Below are 26963 nucleotides of genomic sequence, written 5' to 3'. Positions count from 1 at the left end.
TGTATAAGATTGAGAACACAGCCATGCAATCTCTATAGACAAATCGTGGCAGTACAATTGCCTTACTGAAGACTGTCATTATGGCACCGTCATAGGATGCCACCTTTCCAACAAGTCAGTTTAACACATTTCTTCTTTGCTAGAGCTGCCCTGTTGAACTGTAAGTACTGTTATTGTGAAGATGAAAGGAGGAGCAACAACAGCTCAGTCGCGAAGTGGTAGGCCACACAAGCTCACAGAACGGAACCGCCGAGTGCTGAAGCAACAGTTTGGGGAAGGCCCTTTCCTATTTCAGCATGACAATGCCCTCGTGCACAAAGCGAGGTCCATAAAGTAATGGTTTGTCGAGATTGGTGTTGAAGAACTTGACTGGGCTGTACAGAGCCCTTACCTCAACTCCATCGAACACCTTTGGGATGAACTAGAACGCTGATTGCGAACCAGGACTAGTTGCCCAACATCAATGCCCAACCTGACTAATACTCTTGTGGCTGAATGGAAGCAAGTCCCCACATCAAAAACCCAGAAGAGTGGAGGCTGTTGTAGCAAGGGTGGGACCAACTTCATATTAATGCCCATGATTTTGGAACAACATTTTTGATGAGCAGTGTCCACATACTTTTGGTCATGTAGTGTACCTGTCACTTGAAGTATTGTGGGTGAGAGTGATAGGAATAACATGTACTTTCAGCTGCTTAGTGTTCATAGCCATGGTTATCAACTGTACCGCAGAAATGATACGTAAATCATAGAAAATAGATGTTTTGGTGGCAGCTGCAGAGAAGTACTTGTGTGTATGAGATTTTAATGCAGAGAAGTTACATGGTGTGTTGAATGATAGTGTCCCATCCTCCTGGCTGCTGGCCTGGTGTAGGATCAGATAGTGCAAAATGCAAAAATAGTGCAAAAAAGTGATGGAATGGGGGGTTTTAACGTGTGTAGGGTTAGTTGGTAGTGCAATTTTTCTTCCCTTTCCCCGTTATTTTGCCCTTCTCTTTTTGTGTCACGAGGTGTAATGAATTCACACTCCAGTAGTGTAGGTGGAAAAGCAGAGCTTGATAAGAGAAATAGATTAATAGGGAGGCCTCACTCTAGTACAGTAGGTGGCGGTGTGTGCACCTTTCAGTTGGTTGCTATTTGCCAAAACACATTTAAAGAAGAAGTATGGGTTCATAGTACACACTCTTTGCACGCCATTCGCCCAGTGGCTGGTGCTATAAGTCATGATGGGCGTAGATTTCAGCACGTATACGGCTGCTCACACTGTCGACAAAAGAGCTGAGCACTCACTCAATTCTGGATCGTGGAATCTCTTCTACACACCGTGACATGTTGTCTAAAACCTGGCATACATGCATGACTTTCAAAATCTTAACATCACTGAGTCTCTCATATTAAACAACCATCTTTCCTCTAGTATTTTGTTTTGTAAATTTTAGTTCACCTTTATTTAACCAGGTAAGTCAGTTGAGAACAAGTTCTCATTTACAACTGCAACCTGGGCAAGATAAAGCAAATCAGTGCGACACAAACAACAACACAGATTTACACATGGAATAAACAAACGTACAGTCAATAACACAATAGGAAAGTCTATATACAGTGTGGGCAAATGAAGTAAGATTAGGGAGATAAGGCAACAAATAGGCTGTAGTGGAGAAATACTTACAATTTAGCAAATAAACACTGGAGTGATAGATGTGCAGAAGATGAACGTGAAAGTAAAGATAATGGAGTGCAAAGGAGAAGGAAAAAAAGAAGCAATATGGGGATGAGGTAGTTGGGTGTGCTATTTACAGATGGGCTAAGTACAGGTGCAATGATCTGTAAGCTGCTCTGACAGCTAATGCTTAAAGTTAATGAGGGAGATATGAGTCTCCAGCTTCAGAGATTTTTGCAGTTCGTTCCAGTCATTGGCAGCAGAGAACTGGAAGGAAAGGCGGCCAAAGGAGAAATTGGCTTTGTGGGTGAACAGTGAAATACACCTGCTGGAGCGCGTGCTATGGGTGGGTGCTGCTATGGTAACCAGTGAGCTGAGATAAGGCGGGGCTTTAACTAGCAAAGACTTATAGATGACCTGGAGCCAGTGGGTTTGGCGACGAATATGAAGCGAGGGCCAGCCAACAAGAGCATACATGTTGCAGTGGTGGGTAGTATATGGGGCTTTGGTGATGAAACGGATGGCACTGTGATAGACTGCATCCAATTTGCTGAGTAGAGTGTTGGAGGCCATTTTGTGAATGACATCGCCAAAGTCGAGGATCGGTAGGATAGGCAGTTTTAAGAGAGTATGTTTGGCAGCATGAGTGAAGGATGTTTTGTTGCGAAATAGAAAGCTGATTCTAGATTTTTTTTTGGATTGAAGATGCTTAATGTGAGTCTGGAAGGAGAGTTTACAGTCTAACCAGACATGTAATTCTCGATTATTGTAGATGTATCGATGGTGACAGTGTTCCCTAGCCTCAGTGCGGTGGGCAGCTGGGAGGAGGTGATCTTATTCTCCATGGAGATATCATCACTGAATTCACGTTGTTTGCTATGTCATGCAGCCACAGAATAGAAAGAAGCTAAACACATAATTTTATATTAAAATTTGGCATTGTTTAAAGTTGAGCGATATCATTAACACAATGTAAGGACCTGTACAAGGAGACTGGGTGTGTAAGTATGTAAGTATGCCTTCAGGATAATATGGTAAAGTTAGCCTCATGTTTCCCCCTGTATATAGCCTCGTTATTGTTATTTTATTGTATTACTTTTTATTACATTTTTTACTTTAGTTCATTTAGTAAATATTTTCTAGAGTTTATTTCTTGAACTGCATTGTTGGTTAAGGGCTTGTAAGTATTCGATGCATGTGACAAATACAATTTGATTTGATTACATGCATAAGCCCCCGATCAAATAAACAAGACCAAGGACATCCAAAAACCACCAGTCACAGTTTTTAATGAAGCCAGCAACGTTTATTCTAAATACATTTTTTTTAAACAAAATGAAAAATGTCACATTGGGGGAGAGAGAGATTGCATCATCAACCTTTAGATTGCTGAGAACACCAGTAAAAAATATATACTGTATGCTAACTGTGAAACATTTACTATATTATCAGCAGTTCACATGATTACATCACCGTCACTGAGAAGGGATGGGGAAAGGGTCAACTCAGTTAATCTGACTGTTAATCTAAACGCAAAGAATCAATATCAGTGATTGACAGTATGCAGGTATTATTGCATTATTGAAATTCGATTCAGTCTAGTCATGGTCAGTTTCATATATTTAATTCAGTGGTGTAGTGTAGTAGATTGGCTTGATAACAGCATTCATTGACATTGTTGGTTAGCTAGCAAGCAAATATGATGTTACACATCGTTCACTTTTGGGAAAACTGCTCCAGCCACTTGGTAGCTAGCTGTCGTTAGTTCAAATAAAGCAAAATTATTGTATATGCTAATATGAAAGTATATTCATATTGATATTCTGATAGCATAAAATACCAGCAACTGTTTTGTCTTTGGAAGTTAACTACTAGTGAATGAAGGTGCTGGTGGTTCTTTAAAGTGTGCTGTCAATGGAGGTATCTGTTTAGATGTCACCCAGTCTGGAGCTATCGCAAGGTAGGATGGTGTTGAGAATGATGGGTTGGTATACAACTGTCCTCATGTCCTCTGATTTGTGGCAGATCTGTGAAAGGTACTTGCAGGGACAGGACGCATTAGGACGTTCTGTATCGTCAGAGATGCTAAACTAGATGGCTGGTACTCTAACTCCATACGAACAAGCACATGGAAAAGGACTTGGAAGAAGACAAACCTGGTGGATAACAACGGATTACCTTTGAATTAAAACATGTGTTGGTCGCTTTGTCAGTGTCCAAGGTCCCAATGCTCACCTGTCTCTGCAATTCTGTTCATCATTTCTTACTTACAGTACCTTTTGGATGCCTGATTATTTTACGTTCACATTATGTGGTATGACACCAAATATATGGAATTGTATGAATACATTTCTTTGTAAAATTGGAAAGATATTGGATTGTCATAATTGCATTCCATATGACCTTGCATGATAAAAATGATAAAGACTTTGGATAGACAAGCCCATTACCGTGGTAGTGGGTTGATTTAGATGACTTGCAGCACATAATACGATTGTTCAAGTTAGCTGGATACAATGAAAAGTAGCTTTGTTTTCTTTAGGTAATCATTTACATTTTCCTCCCAGGTATGAAATTCCACCTCCCTATTTTGCATTACAAATATATCCCCAAATGGATGAAGGTGTGCATGGATAATAATAACCTAGCACATCTCAGTATTTCTTTCAGAATAATCACTTAAACCTTTTACATCATGAATGACATACAGTGCATTCGGAAAGTTTTAAGACCCTTTGACTTCTTCCACATTTTGTTATGTTACAGCCTTATTCTAAAATTGATTAAAATACATCACCCCCCCCTCATCAATCTACACACACTACTCCATAATGAGAAAGTAAAAACAAGTTTTTAGACATTTTAATTTATTGCAATAAAAAAACTGATATCACATTTGCTCAGTACTTTGTTGAAGGACTTCTAGCAGCGATGAAAACCTTGAGTCTTGGGTATGACGCTACAAGCTTGGCACACCTGCATTTGGGGAGTTTCTACCATTCTTCTCTGCAGATCCTCTCAAGCGCTATCAGGATGGATCTGGAGTGTCGCTGCACAGCTATTTTCAGATCTCTCCACAGATGTTTGATCGGGTTCAAGTCCCGGCACTGGCTGGGCTACTCAAGGACATTCAGAGACTTGTCCTGAAGCCACTCCTTGGCAGTGTGCTTAGGGTCGATGTCCTGTTGGAAGGTGAACCTTTGCCCGAGTCTGCAGTCCTGAGTGCTCTGGTGCAGGATTTCATCTTCATCTTTCCCTTGATCTTTCCCATGCTTCACTGTAGGTATGGTGCCAGGTTTCCTCAAGACATGACGCTTGGTATTCAGGTCAAAGAGTTAAATCTTGGTTTTATCAGACCAGAGAATCTTTACTTGCCTTTTGGAAAACTCCAAGTGGGCTGTCATATGCCTTTTACTGAGGAGTGGCTTCCTTCTGGCCACTCTACCACAAGGGACTGATTGGTGGAGTGTCGTAAAGATGGTTGTCCTTCTAGAAGGTTCTCTCATCTCCACAGAGGAACTCTGGAGCTCTGTCAGAGTGACCATCAGGTTCTTTGTCACCTCCCTGACCAAGGCCCTTCTCCCCCGATTGGTCAGTTTGGCCAGGCGGCCAGCTATAGGAGGAGTCTTGGTGGTTCCAAACTTCTTCCATTTAAGAATGCAGACGTTTTCCCCAAATCTGTACCTCCACACAATCCTGTCTCGGAGCTCTACGGAAAATTCCTTCAATCTCATGGCTTAGTGTTTGGTATGACATGCTCTGTCAACTGTGGGATCTTTATATAGACAGTTGTGTGCCTTTCCAAATCATGTCCAATCAATTGAATTTACCACAGGTGGACTCCAATCAAGTTGCATCAACATCTCAAGGATGATCAATGGACACCGGATGCACCTGAGCTCAATTTCGAGTCTCATAGCACAGGGTCTGAATACTTATGTGAATAAACTATTTCTGTATTTATTTTTAATCCATTTGAAAACATTTCTCAACCTGTTTCGCTTTGTCATTATTGGGTATTGTGTGTAGATTGATGAAGCCAATTTTTTTTTGATTGAATCCATTTTAGAATAAGGCTGTAACATATCAAAATGTGGAAAAATTGAATACTTAACAAATGCACTGTTCTTGCAATATTTTAGAAATTTCCACCTGGAAAATGACATAGTGGGTAATCAAACCTGTGCTTTGTGACCTTGCCTAGTGGGCTGTACTATTTTCCCGTCATCAAATATTGTCTCTTATATTGACAAGATTGCCTAGTGACCACTCCAACAATGGAAATAGATTTCCTCAATGATTGAAGGCAATGATTTCCTCAGTGATTGAAGATCAGATGGGACTATTCAAGCCAATGAGAGGGCATATACACTTGTGAACCACAGGTACAACTCCGTAGAACAAAAATATGAATGCAACATGGAACAATTTCAAAGATTTTACTGAGTTACAGTTCATATAAGGATATCAGTCAATTGAAATACATTCATTAGGCCCTAATCCATGGATTGCACATGACTGGGAATAAAGATATGTACAGTTGAAGTCAGAAGTTTACATACACTTAGGTTGGAGTCATTAAAACTTGTTTTTCAACCACTCCACAAATTTCTTGTTAACAAACTGTAGTTTTGGCGAGTCGGTTTGGACATCTACTTTGTTCACGACACAAGTAATTTTTCCAACAATTGTTTACAGACAGATTATTTCACTTACAATTCACTATATCACAATTCCAGTGGATCAGACGTTTACATACACTAAGTTGACTGTGCCTTTACACAGATTGGAAAATTCTAGAAAATGATGTCATGGCTTTAGAAGCTTTTGATAGGCTAATTGACATCATTTGAGTCAATTGGAGGTGTACCTGTGGATGTATTTCAAGGCCTACCTTCAAGCCTAGTGCCTCTTTGCTTGACAACATTGGGAAAATCAGTCAAGACCTCAGAAAAATAATTGTAGACCTCCACAAGTCTGGTTCATCCTTGGGAGCAATTTCCAAACGCCTGAAGGTACCACCTTCATCTGTACAAACAATAGTACGCAACTATAAACACCATGGGACCACGCAGCGTCATACCGCTCAGGAAGGAGACGCGTTCTGTCTCCTAGAGATGAACGTACTTTGGTGCAAAAAGTGCAAATCAATCCCAGAACAACAGCAAAGGACCTTGTGAAGATGCTGGAGGAAACGGGTACAAAAGTATCTATATCCACAGTCAAACAAGCTATATCGACATAACCTGAAAGGCCGCTCAGCAAGGAAGAAGCCACTGCTCCAAAACGGCCATAAAAAAGCCAGACTACAGTTTGCAACTGCACATGGGGACAAATGTCCTCTGGTCTGATGAAACAAAAATATAACTGTTTGGCCATAATGACCATCGTTATGTTTGGAGGAAAAAGGGGGAGGGTTGCAAGCTGAAGAGCACCATCCCAAACGTGAAACACGGGGGTGGCAGCATCATGTTGTTGAGTGCTTTGCTGCAGGAGAGACTGGTGCACTTCGCAAAATAGATGGCATCATGAGGCAGGCAAATTATGTGGATATATTGAAGAAACATCTCAAGACATCAGTCAGGAAGCTTGATTGTGGGCCTTCCAAATGGACATTGACCCCAAGCATACTTCAAAAGTTGTGGCAAAATGGCTTAAGGACAACAAAGTCAAGGTATTGGAGTGGCCACTACAAAGCCCTGACTTAAATCCTATAGAAAGTTTGTGGTTAGAACTGAAAAAGCGTGTGTGAGCATGGAGGCCTACAAACCTGACTCAGTTCCACCAGCTCTGGGGAGCTTGTGGAAGGCTACCCGAAACATTTGACACGAGTTAAACATTTTAAAGGTAATACACTCAGTATTTGGTAGCATGTAAATTTCTGACCCACTGGGAATGTGATGAAAGAAATAAAATCTGAAATAAATCATTCTCTCTACTATTATTATGACATTTCACATTCTTAAAATAAAGTGGGGGTCTGAACTTACTAGGATTAAATGTCAGGAATTGTGAAAAACTGAGTTTGAATGTATTTGGCTAAGGTGTATGTAAACTGCCGACTTCAATTGTATCTGCTGGTCACAGTTACAGTAATAAAAAATAAAATAGTAGTAGCATGGATCAGAAAACCTGTCAGTATTTGGTGTGACCAACATTTGCCTCACGCAAAATGACACATCTCCTTCAAATAGACTTGATTGTGACCTGTGGAATGTTGTCCCACTCCTCTTCAATGGTGTTGTGAATTTGCTGGATATTGGTGTGAACTGGAACATGCTGTCATACACGTCAATTCAGAACATTCCAAACATGCTAAATGGGTGACATGTCTGTTGAGTAACCATGCTATGGAAGAACTGGGACATTTTCAGCTTCCAGGAGTTGTGTACAGATCCTTGCAACATGGGGCTGTGCATTATCATGCTGAAAAATGAGGTGATGGCAACAGATGAATGCCACGACAATGGGCCTCAGGATCTCGTCACGGTATCTCTGTGCATTCAAATTGCCTTAGATAAAAAGGAATTGTGTTCTTTGTCCGTAGCTTATGCCCATACCATAACCCCACTGCAACCATGGGGCACTCTGTTCACAAAGTTGAGATCGGCAATCCGCTCGCCCACACAAAGCCAAGCATACACAACACCATCTGCCCGGTACAGTTGAGACCGGTTTTCATCCGTGAAGCGCACACTTCACGGAGAGCTTCTGGTCAGCGGGGTGGTGGCGCCGGGATCCTCATCTCTCCCAAGTGGTCATTCTCTCTTTCTCCCCTTACGCATCTGTCTATCGCCTCCTTTGAATTCCATGCTGTCACAGTTACCAGCCCTTTCAAGCTTAACATCCTTATCATTTATCGCCCTCCAGGTTCTCTCGGAGAGTTCATCAATGAGCTTGATGCCTTGATAAGCTCCTTTCCTGAGGACGGCTCACCTCTCACAGTTCTGGGCGACTTTAACCTCCCCACGTCTACCTTTGACTCATTCCTCTCTGCCTCCTTCTTTCCACTCCTCTCCTCTTTTGACCTCACCCTCTCACCTTCCCCCCCTACTCACAAGGCAGGCAATACGCTCGACCTCATCTTTACTAGATGCTGTTCTTCCACTAACCTCACTGCAACTCCCCTCCAAGTCTCCGACCACTACCTTGTATCCTTTTCCCTCTCGCTCTCATCCAACACCTCCCACACTGCCCCTACTCGGATGGTATCGCGCCGTCCCAACCTTCGCTCTCTCTCCCCCGCTACTCTCTCCTCTTCCATCCTATCATCTCTTCCCTCTGCTCAAACCTTCTCCAACCTCCTGAATCTGTCTCCTCAACCCTCCTCTCCTCCCTCTCTGCATCCTTTGACTCTCTATCCTCCAGGCCGGCTCGGTCCTCCCCTCCCGCTCCGTGGCTCGATGACTCATTGCGAGCTCACAGAACAGGGCTCCGGGCAGTCGAGCGGAAATGGAGGAAAACTCGCCTCCCTGCGGACCTGGCATCCTTTCACTCCCTCCTCTCTACATTTTCCTCCTCTGTCTCTGCTGCTAAAGCCACTTTCTACCACTCTAAATTCCAAGCATCTGCCTCTAACCCTAGGAAGCTCTTTGCCACCTTCTCCTCCCTCCTGAATCCCCCCCCTCCTCCCTCTCTGCAGATGACTTCGTCAACCATTTTGAAAAGAAGGTCGACGACATCCGATCCTCGTTTGCTAAGTCAAGCGACACCGCTGGTTCTGCTCACACTGCCCTACCCTGTGCTCTGACCTCTTTCTCCCCTCTCTCTCCAGATGAAATCTCGCGTCTTGGGACGGCCGGCCGCCCAACAACCTGCCCGCTTGACCCTATCCCCTCCTCTTTTCTCCAGACCATTTCCGGAGACCTTCTCCCTTACCTCACCTCGCTCATCAACTCATCCCTGACCGCTGGCTACGTCCCTTCCGTCTTCAAGAGAGCGAGAGTTGCACCCATTCTGAAAAAACCTACACTCGATCCCTCCGATGTCAACAATTACAGACCAGTATCCCTTCTTTCTTTTCTCTCCAAAACTCTTCAACGTGCCGTCCTTGGCCAGCTCTCCCGCTATCTCTCTCTGAATGACCTTCTTGAACCAAATCAGTCAGGTTTCAAGACTAGTCATTCAACTGAGACTGCTCTCCTCTGTATCACGGAGGCGCTCCGCACTGCTAAAGCTAACTCTCTCTCCTCTGCTCTCATCCTTCTAGATCTATCGGCTGCCTTCGATACTGTGAACCATCAGATCCTCCTCTCCACCCTCTCCGAGTTGGGCATCTCCGGCGCCGCCCACGCTTGGATTGCGTCCTACCTGACAGGTCGCTCCTACCAGGTGGCGTGGCGAGAATCTGTCTCCTCACCACGCGCTCTCACCACTGGTGTCCCCCAGGGCTCTGTTCTAGGCCCTCTCCTATTCTCGCTATACACCAAGTCACTTGGCTCTGTCATAACCTCACATGGTCTCTCCTATCATTGCTATGCAGACGGCACACAATTAATCTTCTCCTTTCCCCCTTCTGATGACCAGGTGGCGAATCGCATCTCTGCATGTCTGGCAGACATATCAGTGTGGATGACGGATCACCACCTCAAGCTGAACCTCGGCAAGACGGAGCTGCTCTTCCTCCCGGGGAAGGACTGCCCGTTCCATGATCTCGCCATCACGGTTGACAACTCCATTGTGTCCTCCTCCCAAAGCGCTAAGAACCTTGGCGTGATCCTGGACAACACCCTGTCGTTCTCAACCAACATCAAGGCGGTGGCCCGTTCCTGTAGGTTCATGCTCTACAACATCCGCAGAGTACGACCCTGCCTCACACAGGAAGCGGCGCAGGTCCTAATCCAGGCACTTGTCATCTCCCGTCTGGATTACTGCAACTCGCTGTTGGCTGGGCTCCCTGCCTGTGCCATTAAACCCCTTCAACTCATCCAGAACGCCGCAGCCCGTCTGGTGTTCAACCTTCCCAAGTTCTCTCACTTCACCCCGCTCCTCCGTTCTCTCCACTGGCTTCCAGTTGAAGCTCGCATCCGCTACAAGACCATGGTGCTTGCCTATGGAGCTGTGAGGGGAACGGCACCTCAGTACCTCCAGGCTCTGATCAGGCCCTACACCCAAACAAGGGCACTGCGTTCATCCACCTCTGGCCTGCTCGCCTCCCTACCACTGAGGAAGTACAGCTCCCGCTCAGCCCAGTCAAAACTGTTCGCTGCTCTGGCCCCCCAATGGTGGAACAAACTCCCTCACGATGCCAGGACAGCGGAGTCAATCACCACCTTCCGGAGACACCTGAAACCCCACCTCTTTAAGGAATACCTAGGATAGGATAAGTAATCCCTCTCACCCCCCCCTTTAAGATTTAGATGCACTATTGTAAAGTGACTGTTCCACTGGATGTCATAAGGTGAATGCACCAATTTGTAAGTCGCTCTGGATAAGAGCGTCTGCTAAATTACTTAAATGTAAATGTAAATGTAATGGCCATCGAATATGAGCATTTGCCCGAACTGCAGTCAGGTCAAGACCCTGTTGAGGATGGAAAGCACGCAAATGAGCTTTCCTGAGACCGTTTCTGCAGAAATTCTTCAATTGTGCAAACCCACAGTTTCATAAGCTGTCCGGGTGGCTTGTCTCAGACAATCCCGCAGGTGAAGCAGCTGGATTTGGAGGTCATGGACTGGCATGGTTACACGTGGTCTGCGGTTGTGAGGCGGGTTGGACGTGCTACCAAATTCTCTAAGACAATGTCGGAGCCGGCTTATGGTAGAGAAATGAACATTTAATTCTCTGGCAACAGCCGTGTTGGACATTTCTGCAGTCAGCATGCCAATTGCACACTCCCCCAACTTGAGACTTCTGTGGCATTGTGTTACGTGACAAAACTGCACATTTTAGAGTGGCCTTTTATTGCCCCCAGCACAAGGTGCACATGTGTAATGATCGTGCTGTTTAATCAGCTTATTGATATGCTACACCTGTCAGGTGGATGCTCAGGTCCAACTCCCATACTCAAAGGATTGGCCATGATCTGCTCTCCCTCTGTTCATCACATGACTGGTGATGCAACGCACTTCCGCCTTGTTTCCATATGGTTGTTCTGTTTGTTGCTGCTTGGCTACCTGTAAAACTTTTTCACTTTTTACTGTTTATAATTATTTAATCGAACTCTGTATTTATTAAGTTTACCAATGTATTTGTTTTGTCCTCACACAAAGAAATGTATGAAACTTTTTCACCCCGGACGCTTTATCTGCACATAGATCTGCAGGACTAAGTAACATTATGCATTGTTATTGCAGTCGCTGTACTAACAATATACAGGAGAACTATCGCCTTGTGGTAAGGATAGCCAAGGTGCAAGCTGGGCTTCAGACGTAATCGTTAGGCAATAGCAATTTATGTGTAGGAAAGGATACAGCATCTGTGCCACAAGTCAATACAGGTAGTAGTGTTAATCCCTCTGCCCAGTCCCCGCAATTTTCTCACGGCTTCTGGAAAGAAATGCTGTCTGCATGCTCAACCGGTGTAGCTCATTCAGCCGAATAAACTTTCAACCTGTTTTTCCCACTAAGTAACGAGTCGGAGTCAGAGCCCAAGCTTTCTCAGGTCTCTCCTCTCCCGTTACGGGGTCTGAGCCATCGAAGCCTCCCACCATTAACTCTGACAAATTGAAAACCCTAGTCATTGGAAATGTCATTACCTGCAATATTAGACTTAAAAAGAATCATCAAGCGATCCTACATAGTTTTCCAGGGGGCAGGGCACCAATGTCAGCACCAATGATGTTAGAATGAAACAGTCAGAGGTCACCAAGAGCAACATAACTTTAGTGTGTAACTTAGCTAGAAAGATGAATTGGTATTCAGAAATGGTCTCTGGCCCCCTCCCAGTTATGGGGAGTGATGAGCTCTATAGCAGACTCGCACAACTCAATCGCCCGTTGAAAACTGTTTTCTGCCACTCCCAAAAGATAGAATTTTTAGATAACTGGCCCTCTTTCTAGGACTCCTGCACAAACAGGAACAAGGCTGGCCTGCTGAGGAGTGACGGACTCCATCCAAGCTGAAGGGGTGCTTTCATCTTATCTATCAACATAGACAGGGCTCTAACTCCACAATGAGCACAATGAGCACAATGAGAGATGGTGCAGGGCAGGCAGCAGGCTGTTAGCCAGCCTGCCAGCTTAGTGGAGTGTACCACTAGCTTTCCCCATTGAGACTGTGTATGTGCCTGTTTACATTTATTTTTTAAACTATCAGCCTATATCGAATCTCCCATACTTTATTTATTTATTTCACCTTTATTTAACCAGGTAGGCAAGTTGAGAACAAGTTCTCATTTACAATTGCGACCTGGCCCAGATAAAGCAAAGCAGTTCGACAGATACAACGACACAGAGTTACACATGGAGTAAAACAAACATACATTCAATAATACAGTATAAACAAGTCTATATACAATGTGAGCAAATTAGGTGAGAAGGGAGGTAAAGGCAAAGAAGGCCATGGTGGCAAAGTAAATACAATAGAGCAAGTAAAACACTGGAATGGTAGTTTTGCAATTGGAAGAATGTGTAAAGTAGAAATACAAATAATGGGGTGCAAAGGAGCAAAATAAATTAATTAATTAAATACAGTTGGGAAAGAGGTAGTTGTTTGGGCTAAATTATAGGTGGGCTATGTACAGGTGCAGTAATCTGTAAGATGCTCTGACAGTTGGTGCTTAAAGCTAGTGAGGGAGATAAGTGTTTCCAATTTCAGAGATTTTTGTAGTTTGTTCCAGTCATTGGCAGCAGAGAACTGGAAGGAGAGGCGGCCAAAGAAATAATTGGTTTTGGGGGTGACTAGAGAGATATACCTGCTGGAGCGTGTGCTACAGGTGGGAGATGCTATGGTGACCAGCGAGCTGAGATAAGGGGGGACTTTACCTAGCAGGGTCTTGTAGATGACATGGAGCCAGTGGGTTTGGCGACGAGTATGAAGCGACGGCCAGCCAACGAGAGTGTACAGGTCGCAATGGTGGGTAGTTTAATGGGGCTTTGGTGACAAAACGGATTGCACTGTGATAGACTGCATCCGATTTGTTGAGTAGGGTATTGGAGGCTATTTTGTAAATGACATCGCCAAAGTCGAGGATTGGTAGGATGGTCAATTTTACAAGGGTATGTTTGGCAGCATGAGTGAAGGATGCTTTGTTGCGAAATAGGAAGCCAATTCTAGATTTAACTTTGGATTGGAGATGTTTGATATGGGTCTGGAAGGAGAGTTTACAGTCTAACCAGAAACCTAAGTATTTGTAGTTGTCCACGTATTCTAAGTCAGAGCCGTCCAGAGTAGTGATGTTGGACAGGCGGGTAGGTGCAGGTAGCGATCGGTTGAAGATCATGCATTTAGTTTTACTTGTATTTAAGAGCAATTGGAGGCCATGGAAGGAGAGTTGTAATGGCATTGAAGCTTGCCTGGAGGGTTGTTAACACAGTGTCCAAAGAAGGGCCGGAAGTATACAGAATGGTGTCGTCTGCGTAGAGGTGGATCAGGGAGTCACCAGCAGCAAGAGCGACCTCATTGATGTATACAGAGAAGAGAGTCGGTCCAAGAATTGAACCCTGTGGCACCCCATAGAGACTACCAGAGGTCCGGACAGCAGACCCTCCGATTTGACACACTTCTCTACCAGAGAAGTAGTTGGTGAACCAGGCGAGGCAATCATTTGAGAAACCAAGGCTGTCGAGTCTGCCGATGAGGATGTGGTGGTTGACAGAATCGAAAGCCTTGGCCAGATCAATGAATACGGCTGCACAGTAATGTTTCTTATCGATGGCGGTTAAGATATCGTTTAGGACCTTGAGCGTGGCTGAGGTGCACCCATGACCAGCTCTGAAACCAGATTGCATAGCAGAGAAGGTATGGTGAGATTCGAAATGGTCGGTAATCTGTTTGTTGACTTGGCTTTTGAAGACCTTAGAAAGGCATGGTAGGATAGATATAGGTCTGTAGCAGTTTGGGTCAAGAGTGTCCCCCCCTCCCCTTTGAAGAGGGGGATGACCGCAGCTGCTTTCCAATCTTTGGGAATCTCAGACGACACGAAATAGTGGTTGAACAGGCTAGTAATAGGGGTGGCAACAATTTCGGCAGATAATTTTAGAAAGAAAGGGTCCAGATTGTCTAGCCCGGCTGATTTGTAGGGGTCCAGATTTTTCAGCTCTTTCAGAACATCAGCTGAATGGATTTGGGAGAAGGAGAAATGGGGAAGGCTTGGGTGAGTTGCTGTTGGGGGTGCAGTGCTGTTGACCGGGGTAGGAGTAGCCAGGTGGAAAGCATGGCCAGCCGTAGAAAAATGCTTATTGAAATTCTCAATTATGGTGGATTTATCACTGGTGACAGTGTTTCCTATCTTCAGTGCAGTGGGCAACTGGGAGGAGGTGTTCTTATTCTCCATGGACTTTACAGTGTCCCAGAACTTTTTTTGAGTTAGTGTTGCAGGAAGCAAATTTCTGCTTGAAAAAGCTAGCCTTGGCTTTTCTAACTGCCTGTGTATAACGGTTTCTAGCTTCCCTGAATAGCTGCATATCACGGGGGCTGTTCGATGCTAATGCAGAACGCCATAGGATGTTTTTGTGTTGGTTAAGGGCAGTCAGGTCTGGGGAGAACCAAGGGCTATATCTGTTCCTGGTTCTAAATTTCTTGAATGGGGCATGTTTATTTAAGATGGTTAGGAAGGCATTTAAAAAAAATATCCAGGCATCCTCTACTGACGGGATGAGATCAATATCCTTCCAGGATACCCCGGCCAGGTCGATTAGAAAGGCCTGCTCGCTGAAGTGTTTCAGGGAGCGTTTTACAGTGATGAGTGGAGGTCGTTTGACCGCTGACCCATTACGGATGCAGGCAATGAGGCAGTGATCGCTGAGATCTTGGTTGAAGACAGCAGAGGTGTATTTAGAGGGGAAGTTGGTTAGGATGATATCTATGAGGGTGCCCGTGTTTAAGGCTGTGGGGGGGTACCTGGTAGGTTCATTGATAATTTGAGTGAGATTGAGGGCATCAAGTTTAGATTGTAGGATGGCTGGGGTGTTAAGCATGTTCCAGTTTAGGTCGCCTAGCAGCACGAGCTCTGAAGATAGATGGGGGGCAATCAGTTCACATATGGTGTCCAGGGCACAGCTGGGGGCAGAGGGTGGTCTATAGCAGGCGGCAACGGTGAGAGACTTGTTTTTAGAGAGGTGGATTTTTAAAAGTAGAAGTTCAAATTGTTTGGGTACAGACCTGGATACCTACATACCTCTCAAACGTTTTAGAAAAAGCTGTTGCGCAGCAACTCACTGCCCTTCTGAAGACAAATAATGTATAAGTAAAGCTCCAGACTGGTTTTAGACCCCCCATCATAGTATTGAGACCCCACTTGTGAAGGTGGTAAAATAACCTTTAATGGCGTCAGCCAATGCCTGTGTATCTGTCCTTGTGCTCCTAGCATTTAGTGCAGCTTTTGACACCATCGATCATCACATTCTTTTGGAGAAATTGGAAACCCAAATTGGTCTACATGGACAATTTCTTGCCTGGTTTAGATCTTATCTGTCAGAAATATATCAGTTTGTCTCTATAGATGGTTTGTCCTATGACAAATCAATGGTAAGTTTCGGTGTTCCTCAAGGTTCCATTTTAGGACCACTATTGTTTTCACTATATATTCTACAGTACCTCTTGGTGATGTCATTCAGAAACACAATGTCAATTTTCACTGCTATGTGGACAACAAACAGCTGTACATTTTGATGAAACATGGTGAAGCCCCTAAATTTCCTACGCTGGAAGCCTGTGTTTCAGACATAAGGAAGTGGATGGCAGCAAATGTTTTACTTTTAAACTCGGACAAAACAGAGATACTAGTTCTTGGTCCCAAGAAACAAAGATATCTGCTGTTTGATCTGACAATTAATCTTGATGGGTGCACAGTCATCTCAAATAAAACAGTGAAGAACCTCGGTGTTACTCTGGACCCTGGACCCTGATCTGGACCCTGATATTTAAAGCGCAGCTTTGTTCCATCTTCGTAAGATTGCAGAAATCTAAAACGTTTTGTCCAAAAATGATGCAGAAAGCTAATCCATGCTTTGGTCACTTCTAGATTAAACTACTACAATGCTCTACTCTACCTGGATAAAACACAAAATAAACTTCAGTTAGTGCTAAATACGGCTACTAGAATCGTGACTAGATCAAAACAATTCAATCATATTACTCCAGTGCTAGCCTCTGGCTCCTGTTAAGGCTCGGACTGATTTCAAGATGTTACTGCTAACCTACAAAGCATTATATGAACTTGCTCCTACCTTTCTCTCCAATTTGGTCCTGCAATACATACCTACATGTACGTTATGGTCACAAGATGCAGGCCTCCTTATTGTCCCTAGAAGCAAACAGCTGGAGGCAGGGGTTTCTCCTATAGAGCTACATTTTTATGGAATAGTCTGCCTGTCCACGTGAGAAACGCAGACTCGTTCTCAACCATTTTGTCTTTACTGAAGATTCATCCTATGATTAAGTGTAGTGTGGCCCAGGCGTGCGAAGGTGAACGGCAAGGCACTGGAGTGACGAACCGCCCTTGCTGTCTCTGCCTGGCTGGCTCCTCTCTCTCCACTGGTATTCTCTGCCTCTGACCCTATTACGGGGGTTGAGTCACTGGCTTACTAGTGCTCTCTCCTGCTGTCCCAAGGAGGGGTACGTCAAGTCGTGCCAGGCTTTTTTCCCCAATATACTCGACTTTAGCAGGTTGAGTCACTGACATGATCTTCCTGTCCGGTTTTGTGCCCCTTCGGTCTAGTGCCGTGGGTGGTCTGTTGATATCTCTCTAGTTGTATGGTGGCTTTGCTTTGGCAACGTGGGTGGGGTTATGTCCTGCATGGTCGGCCTTGTCCGAGGGGTATCATCAGACAGAGCCACATTGTCCCCCGGCCCCTCCTGTCTCAGACTATTGCAGCATAGATACTGGAGACTATGTGCCGGGGGGCTAGGGTCATTCTGCCCGATCTGGTGTAATTATCCTGTCTTATCTGGTGTCATGTGTGATCTTAGGTATGCTCCCTCTAATTTTCTGCACTCTCTCTGTCTCCCCTCCCTGAGGGCCTGAGCCCTGGGACTTTGCCTCAGGACTACCTCGCCTGACAACTCCTGGCTGTCTCCATCCCGTCCACCTGGTCGTGCCGCTGATCCAGTTTCTGCTATTTTTCCTGTGGCTATGAAACCTTGACCTGCTCATCGGACGTGCTACCTTGTCGCACTGCTACTCCAGTTTGAACTGTTCTGCCTGTGGCTATGGAACCGTGACCTGTTCACCGGATGTGCTATCTTGTCCCAGACCAGCTATCTCTCTCTCTCTCTCTCTCTCTCTCTCTCTCTCTCTCTCTCTCTCTCTCTCTCTCTCTCTCTCTCTCTCTCTCTCTCTCTCTCTGTCTCCCTCTGTCTCTCTCTCTGTCTCACACACACCCACACACTCCTGCTGTCTCAAACTCTGAAAGCCAGCTGACATTTACTCCCAAGGTGCTGAACTGTTGCACCATCTACAATCACTGTGATTATTAATTGACCCTGCTGGTCACCTATGAACGTTTGAACTTCTTGAAGAACAACCTGGCCTTAATGGCCATGTACTATTATCATCTCTAGCCGGCACAGCCAGAAGAGGACTGGCCACCCCTCAGAGCCTGGTTCTTCTCTAGGTTTCTCCCTAGGTTCCAGCCATTTTAGAGTTTTTCCTAGCCACCGTGCTTCTACATTTGCATTGCTTGCTCTTTGGGCTTTTAGGCTGTGTTTCTGTATAGCACTTTGTGACATCTGCTGATGTAAAAAAGGCTTCATAAATACATGTAATTGATTGATTATCTTGGCAAAGGAAAAATGCTCATAAAAGTTGAGAGAAATAAGCTTTTTGAGCGTTTAGAACATTTCTGGGATCTTTTATTTCAGCTCATTGAACTGGGACCAACACTTTACATGTTGTGTTTATATTTTTGTTCAGTGTAATCTCAAAGTTTTCCGGAATGCCATGTGCATCCATTTATATCAGTACATTTGTAACAGCCTAAATATTGCAAAAACTTCTATTTGATCAAATAAGTCTCACGTAATTCGACACAATTCATAGACCTCCATGCAAAAAAGGACTTATCTCACAAAGACTGAATTTTGGGAAGAGTAAATCTTCTCACTTCGCCTCTTCATCTCTTGCGGCATGGACCGACTGTCCGGTTGGGAGATGTTTCTTTTTTGTTTCCACTTCTACTTTCAACTCGCTACAAATTATTTATGAATATTAACCTTTTCTCTCTCTCTTCCTCCCTCTTTCTATCTCTGTCTCTCTCTCTGAAGGACGTGCCGGATTTTGGGCCTGACAGGAACTGGAAAGGTATCGCCATCTCTCTGCTGGTCATCATGGTCATACTGTCACTCATTGGACTGGCCATCGCTCTTCTTTCCAAAAGTAAATTTCTGGAGTTATTTTGTTTTATATATAATCTCAAAACCTGATTCAAATCATTTCGAAAGAAGACCTAGGTTCTAACTTTTCACCATTCTCAATAAATGTAGCTTTCAAAAACAGACGACAAGCTACCTGCTTAGAATTTAGTCTTACAATTTAAAACTAACACCTTTCATTTAAGTTAAAAGTTCAACACTCCATTGCCTTTCTTTTAAGCAAATGGAGGTTATTTAATTGTGAGGGAATACTCTGGGATGATTATCATTTTCAGAGACAATGTGCGGATAACTTTTGTCAGGACTTTGACCAACGTTGGTCACCGCTTTTCAAAGTGTGTTGCATTTTTGGTAATAAAAAAAATCTGACTTGTTAACTGCATGACCTTTACACAACCATGTGATCAAAGGTCATGAACTTTCAATTGCAGTCGATTATAATTTCGACAGTTGCTCCTCACAAACTATAACTTGAAGTCGGAACCAAAGCATTATGGGAGACAACCTTGTGTTTCTTTTGGAAACAAAAGGCACTACATGCTCATACAGTATATGGTTGATGTCACAACCTATCATTGGTTATTATCAATGCATTTTTTAGGAGGATGACTATTTAGAGCTTAAATACATATTTATCCATACATCCTTACAATCTAATTACATAGTCCTACATGTGATCTACATTTCTAACAAAATAAATGAAATATCCCACTTGTAACAATATAGCTAATGTATTTATCTAGATGTTACTGTAATGTTGTGTCCCATGTTATAGCCTCCAATTTGTCTTGTCTGTGTTATTGTTGTCACCAAACAAATGAAAATGTCTTAATTGTCTATTAAGTGTGAATAAAATGGAATACATATTGTAGGCTATACAGTACATGGGTTATTGTAGGGGAATTCTACACTGGCAATTTCCTAGGTTTAATCTGTGCCTGGGAAACAGGTCCTCAATGAGCACGTACCCCAGACACCAGTCGTGGGGTCAATACCAACAGAATTTGACCCCTTGGCATATTGTTTGGCATATTGTTTACCCAGCAACTTATTTGAGCTGATGTACATGTATAGTCTAATACTTTTCATATTGTTTACCCAGTAACTTATGTGGACTGATTTACATGTACAGTATAGTCTAATCATTTTCTGTAAAGTGAGTGTTTTGTCCTTCATGTGATTGAATCAAATTTTGTTTATTTCAGGACCCAGTGTTAGTGCTGTTCTTAACACACCGCGTTTGACTGAATTTTACCGTCTCCTGGAGCTAACGTTAGCAGGCTATAAATTATGACCAAGGGGATAATCCAGGGTGCACTATGAGATTGGTTTCCTATGCGGTAGCTATGGATGATACTACTTTGGTCCAATAACTTGTATTAACACATCCAACCAATGAGAACCGGCGGACTACTGCATCTTGCTCTACACCATTCCAATGTATTCCTCCTCTGCCCTCTCGTCCAGACCTGCGGCTCTCTAGCCGTTTTACAGCTCTGAGCCCCCTGACTTCACCGGGGTCCCTCCGACGTCCATCAGGCTCGTAGCGACCCTCTCCTTGTCCATAGTTAGGGATGTGGTGGTCCCGGAAGCAAGACACACTGCTTCCCTGGATCCCATGTTTATGACATAGATCACCAGGTCCCTATTGTCATGCAGAAACACTTGAATGCTCACACAGTAGCCATTCATGATAGTACCAACAATATAAATCTTCATAATTTGTAGCAATTTTAAAAAATGACTTCAAAGGTTTCATAGACAGGCTATACCAACAACAGGTCACGGAATGGAACACTTTAGTTGTCTCCTCTGGCTACACTACTGGTTTAAATCCTATGGGTCCTCTATCAATTTGAAGTTCATTGACAATTTAGACCATTTTTGGGAGAGGCCCCAGTTCTAAAATAATAAAAATGATTGTTTCTATATTTTTATCCAGTCGGACAAACAGCCTATCCGACCACTCTGACGGTCCTAAAGCACACCGCTGCCTCATTTTGTATCACATTGCAAAAATGCACATCGCAAAAATGCAATTTCAGAATGTGGGGGAGGACATGTCCCCAGTCAAAGTTGCGCCCCTGGATCTGGCCATAAGCCAAAATATAATTGTATCTGTTGCAGGGATTTATATTATTGACAACCTTTACTTCACTACATTCCAAAATAAAATGATGGACATTTTACGCCTTACATTTTGCCTGACACTGTTATGAGTAAATGAGTGAAGAGGTGTGGAATCAGGCGCAGAGAGCAAAGGATGTGGGAAAAACAAAATGCTTTAATGTCCTGGAAACATAACATGAACAAAAGTGGAATCACAAATGAACAGAAATATAAACGGACAGCGTGAAACCCAAAATGCCAACAAAAATACACTCAAACAAGGAAACAGGAGAACAAGCCCGCACGAAACAGAAGCGGGCTGAACAGACTATATATAACCCTATCCTAACAACCAAACTAGAAACAGGTGCTACCAATTAGACAAAAGTAAACGAACACAGAACAACGGATCGGCGATAGCTAGTAGACCGGCAACGACGACCGCCGAGCGCCACCCGAACAAGAAGGGGAGTCACCTTCGGTAATATTCATGACAGTACCCCCCTCCTGACGCGCAGCTCCCGCAGCGCGCCGGCGCCGGCCTCGGGGACGACCCGGAGGCCGAGGCGCTGGGCGATCCGGACGGAGGCGATGGAATTCACTCAACATAGATGGGTCTAGAACAGGGGTCCCCAAACTTTTTCCTGTGAGGGCCACATAACTTTTCCCTTCTCTGATGGGGGGCCGGTGTCAGTTTGTAACAGATAAAGTGTGACGATCGTAGGGGAGCTTAAAATTTTTATTGTTTTCCAGAAAGCCACACATAACCAAATAACCCTTTCCAGGTTCTTTACAGAAAAAAAGTCAGGAAACAAATAATAACACTATTAATGAAATAAATAATAACTAAATAACCCTCTCTGAGTTCTTCACAGAAAAAAACAGGAAATAAATAATAACTAAATAACTCTCTCTGGGTTCTTCATAGAAAAAATGCCATGGAACATTAACTTTCTGTCGTGCCATGCACAATCTTAACAGATAAAAGTTCAGCTCAGTTGTCAGAGCAGAATCTCTCTGACACATATGAGCAGTCTCTTAAAGTTCTTGTGTTCCTTCCTTATAATCCTTTTGTAGGTTCCAGTAGGCTTGTAGACACTGCTGTTTGCAGCTCTCTCTCATCAACTTCCCTGTGAAAACCACAAAAGAAGCAGGTTGAGAAACTGAACTAAGTGATACAGCACCTACACAGCACAATACATTTCACTACCAGTATGGTTGTAAAGATGGATTTTATCCCAGTAGATTTTATTATGATTATATTTGTTTATGCTCAGAATGACTCATTCAAGTCAGAAAAGTGAGCTTACCTATGTATGTCCATCAGTGTGAACTGTGGGCCTGCATCTGGCTGGTGAGAAGTTGAATATCAGGTTCCATTCTAGTTACAGCCAGTCTCAAGCACTGATGCAAATGTTCATCTGTCAATCTTGATCTCATCTGGGTTTTCAGCAGTTTCATGCGAGAAAAGGTTTTCTCGCAGATATACGTGCTGCCAAAAACTGTGGACATTTTCATTGCGTGTTTTTTGATGTTTGGATATGTGTCGTTTGGGAGGGCGGCATAGAAGTCAATGAGACTGTTGGGCTTGAATGCATCTTTCAGAACATCACAGTTCTGTAACTCAGCCAACTCAAACTGATATGAAGGCTGTGCTTCATCAATGTCGGCAACAAAGGGGTTCTGAAAAAGACGGATTTCTTTTGCATGAACATGTAGTTCACTGAATCGCACACCGAACTCTGCCTTCAGCATTTCCAGTGCTTCCACGCACTTTTCAGCTGGAAACGGGACCGCTGGGTTCTCTGTCGACAGGTTTTGGGTAGCAGGAAGATGGACAAAGTTGCGCTTTTTCACTTGTTCCAAAAGCAGCGCTAATTTCACCTCAAATGCTTTTATGTGTGAATACATGTCGCAAATGAGTTTCCCCTCGCCTTGTAGCTGCAAGTTAAGGCTGTTAAGTATTTCTGTCACGTCTGTTAAAAATGCGAGGTGCCATTTCCATTCTGGGTCGATCAGCTCTGGGACCGTTTTGTCTTTTAAATGAAGAAATGCGTTAATTTCGGGTAGCAGCTCGTAAAAACGCCTCAAAACTCTGCCCCGGCTCAGCCATCGGACCTCTGTGTAGTACAGCACATCTCCGTGCGTAGACTCCAGTTCAGACAGGAATTCTTGGAACTGCCTGTCTTTAAGTCCCTTTGCTCTGATGAAGTTTATGCACGACACCACAACCTTCATTACAGAATCCCACGTCAACACTTTGCAGCACAGTGCTTGCTGGTGAATTAGGCAGTGGACTCGTAGCGGGCGGTGAGACCCCTTTTTTCCAACTCCCGGTTCATGCGTCCTATTAGACAGCGAGTTTCGCCCACCATGCTAGGAGCCCCGTCAGTCGTGATGCTAGCTAGCTTTGACCAGTCCAGGTCCAACTTCTCCATGGTTTGGCACACTTTGTCAAAAATATCCTCTCCGTTGTAGTCCCTTTGAGACTTTGGAGGGCTGCCAGCTCCTCGCATATCTCAAAGTTTGCGCTAACTCCACGAATAAAAATGAGCAGTTGCGCTGTGTCTTGCACGTCCGTGCTCTCATCCAGTGCTAATGAAAAAAAGTCAAATTTTTTCGTCTTCTGCTGCATCTGGGCATATACATTACTCCCGATTTCTTCAACGCGTCTGGTGATTGTACTCGCCGACAGACTTACGACATTAAATGCATCTTTCTTCTCGGGACACACCTCCTCCGCGACAGCATCCATACATTTCTTAAACTCTCCGTCAGTGAAAGGCTTACCGCTTCTTGCTATCAGTTTAGCAACCCGAAAGCTGGCCCGAACGGATGCCTGGTTCAGCTGAGCTTGGCGTACAAATGTATTCTGCTGAGATAGTAGTCCACTTTTTAGCTTTGAGAGTTTGTCTGCTCGTATTTGGCCTTGCAAGCTATCGTACTTGTCTTTGTGACGGGATTCATAGTGTCGGCGAAGATTGTATTCTTTGAATACCGCCACCGTCTCTTGACAGATGAGACAAACAGCCTTTTCTTTGCATTGAACAAAAAAATAATTGTTTGTCCACTGCAGGTTAAATACCCTGCATTCTGAATCAATTTTTCTCTTACCTAACCTTTTCGCCATTATTCCGTTCTCTCTTTGACAGGGCCGGGCCTAGGATTTTTTTTTCTGGAGGCCAAATAGGAAAAAAATTCGATAGCGTCTCTGGTATTGTTCAGAGGGCCGGGCCAAATGTGCTGACGGGCCGTATCTGGCCCGCGGGCCGTAGTTTGGTGACCACTGGTCTAGAATATCCCTCACCGGAACCCAGCACCTCTCCTCCGGACCGTACCCCTCCCAGTCAACGAGGTACTGCAAGCCTCTCACCCGGCGTCTCGAGTCCAGAATAGCTCGTATCTTGTACGCCGGGGACCCCGCGATGTCCAGAGGGGGCGGAGGAACCTCCGGTACCTCATCTTCCTGCATGGGACCAGCTACTACCGGCCTGAGAAGAGACACATGAAATGAGGGGTTAATACGATAATACGAAGGAAGTAATAATCGATAACAAACCTCATTTATTCTCCTCAGGACTTTAAATGGCCCTATACACTGCGGACCTAGCTTCCGGCAGGGCAAGCGGAGAGGCAGGTTTCGGGTCGAGAGCCAGACCCTGTCCCCAGGTGCAAACACGGGGGCCTCACTGTGGTGACGGTCAGCGCTCTTCTTCTGCCTTATACTCGCTTGGCGTAATGACTCTTGGACCGCCCTCCAGGTCTCCTTAGAGCGCTGTACCCACTCCCCCACCGCAGGAGCCTCAGTCTGGCTCTGATGCCACGGTGCCAGGACCGGCTGGTACCCCAACACGCACTCAAATGGTGACATGTATGTAAAATGTAAATGTAACATGTTGGTAGAGGTGTGGCTTAGTGAATTCTGGGCTATTTCTGCCCAGGGAGTATATCTCGCCCACTCCCCTGGCTGGTCCTGGCAATACGACCGCAGAAACCTACCCACCTCCTGGTTCACTCTCTCCACCTGACCATTACTCTCCGGGTGATACCCTGAGGTCAGGCTGACCGAGACCCCCAGATGTTCCATAAATGCCCAACAAACACGGGAGATAAATTGGGGGCCCCGATCAGAAACTATATCCTCGGGCACTCCGTAGTGCTGGAAGACATGGGTGAAAAGAGCTTCCGCAGTTTGTAGGGCCGTAGGGAGACCGGGCAATGGGATAAGACAGCAGGACTTAGAGAACCGATCCACAACGACCAGGATTGTAGTGTTACCCTGAGAGGGGGGGAGGTCAGTAAGAAAATCCACCGAAAGATGGGTCCACGGCCGTTGTGGAACGGGAAGAGGTTGTAATTTACCTCTTGGCAGGTGTCTAGGAGCCTTACTCTGGGTGCACACCGAACAGGAGGAAACATAGAATCGCACATCCCTCCTCAAAGTGGGCCACCAGTACTTCCTCTCAAGACCTCTCACTGTCCTATAAATACCTGGGTGACCCGACGAGGGTAGACAATGAGCCCATCGAATCAATTGATCACGGACAGCCAGCGGCACGTACCTACGACCCTCCGGACACTGTGGAGGCGCAGGTTCCCCCCTTAGCGCCCGCTCGATGTCCGCATCCACATCCCATACTACCGGTGCCACCAGCTTAGCTGCCGGAATGATGGGAGTAGGATCGATGGACCTGTCCTCAGTGTCATAGAGTCTTGACAGCGCGTCAGCCTTAGTGTTGAGGGAACCTGGTCTATACGAGATAGTGAAACGAAATCTGGTGAAAAACATGGCCCACCTTGCCTGACGAGGATTCAGTCTCCTAGCTGATCGGATATACTCCAGGTTATGATGGTCAGTCCAGATAAGGAAAGGGTGCTTAGCCCCCTCAAGCCAGTGTCTCCACACCTTCAGGGCCTTAACCATAGCCAACAACTCCCTATCCCCCACATCATAATTCCGCTCCGCTGGCCCAAGTTTCTTTGAAAAAAAGGCACAGGGGCGGAGCTTCGGTGGCACACCCGAACGCTGTGAGAGCACCGCTCCAACCCCAGCCTCGGATGCGTCCACCTCTACTATAAACGCCAAAGAAGGGTCCGGATGTGCCAACACCGGCGCCTCAGTAAACATCGCCTTCAACTTATGAAAAGCTCCGTTCGCCTCTGCTGACCACTGCAAACGCACCGGCCCCCCCTTCAGCAGTGAGGTAATAGGGGCAGCTACCTGACCAAAACCCCGGATAAACCTCCGGTAGTAATTGGAAAATCCCAAGAACCGCTGCACCTCCTTTACCGTGGTCGGAGTCGGCCAATTACGCATGGCCTTAACGCGGTCACCCTCCATTACCAAACCAGAGCTGGAAATGCGATAACCCAGGAAGGAAACTGATTGTTTGGAAAACTCACATTTCTCCGCCTTCACATACAGGTCATGCTCCAGCAGTCGTCTAAGAACCTTGCGCACAAGAGATACATGCGCAGTGCATGTAGCGGAGTAGATCAAAATATCGTCAATATACACCACTACACCCTGTCCGTGCAGGTCTCTGAGTATTTCATCCACGAAGGATTGAAATATAGCTGGAGCATTCTTTAAACCGTATGGCATGACAAGGTACTCATAATGGCCCGACGTAGTGCTAAATGCAGTTTTCCACTCATCTCCCTCCCGAATACGCACCAAATTATAAGCACTCCTGAGATCCAGTTTAGTGAAGAACTGCGCT

General features: G+C 45.0%; 1 protein-coding gene across 1 annotated transcript in view; it reads left to right on the top strand.

Annotated features, from left to right (window-relative positions):
* Window positions 1-26963, top strand: part of LOC124044403 (inactive dipeptidyl peptidase 10-like) — a 171245-nt gene that overhangs the window by 74552 nt on the left and 69730 nt on the right. The window contains exon 2 of the mRNA XM_046364052.1: window positions 19017-19135. Coding sequence (XP_046220008.1) covers window positions 19017-19135 — 119 coding nt within the window. The remainder of the gene's footprint in view (window positions 1-19016; window positions 19136-26963) is intronic.

Source organism: Oncorhynchus gorbuscha, linkage group LG09 (assembly GCF_021184085.1).
Source record: "Oncorhynchus gorbuscha isolate QuinsamMale2020 ecotype Even-year linkage group LG09, OgorEven_v1.0, whole genome shotgun sequence".
Lineage (NCBI taxonomy): Eukaryota > Metazoa > Chordata > Actinopteri > Salmoniformes > Salmonidae > Oncorhynchus > Oncorhynchus gorbuscha.
This window is presented reverse-complemented; position numbering and strand designations above follow the sequence as displayed.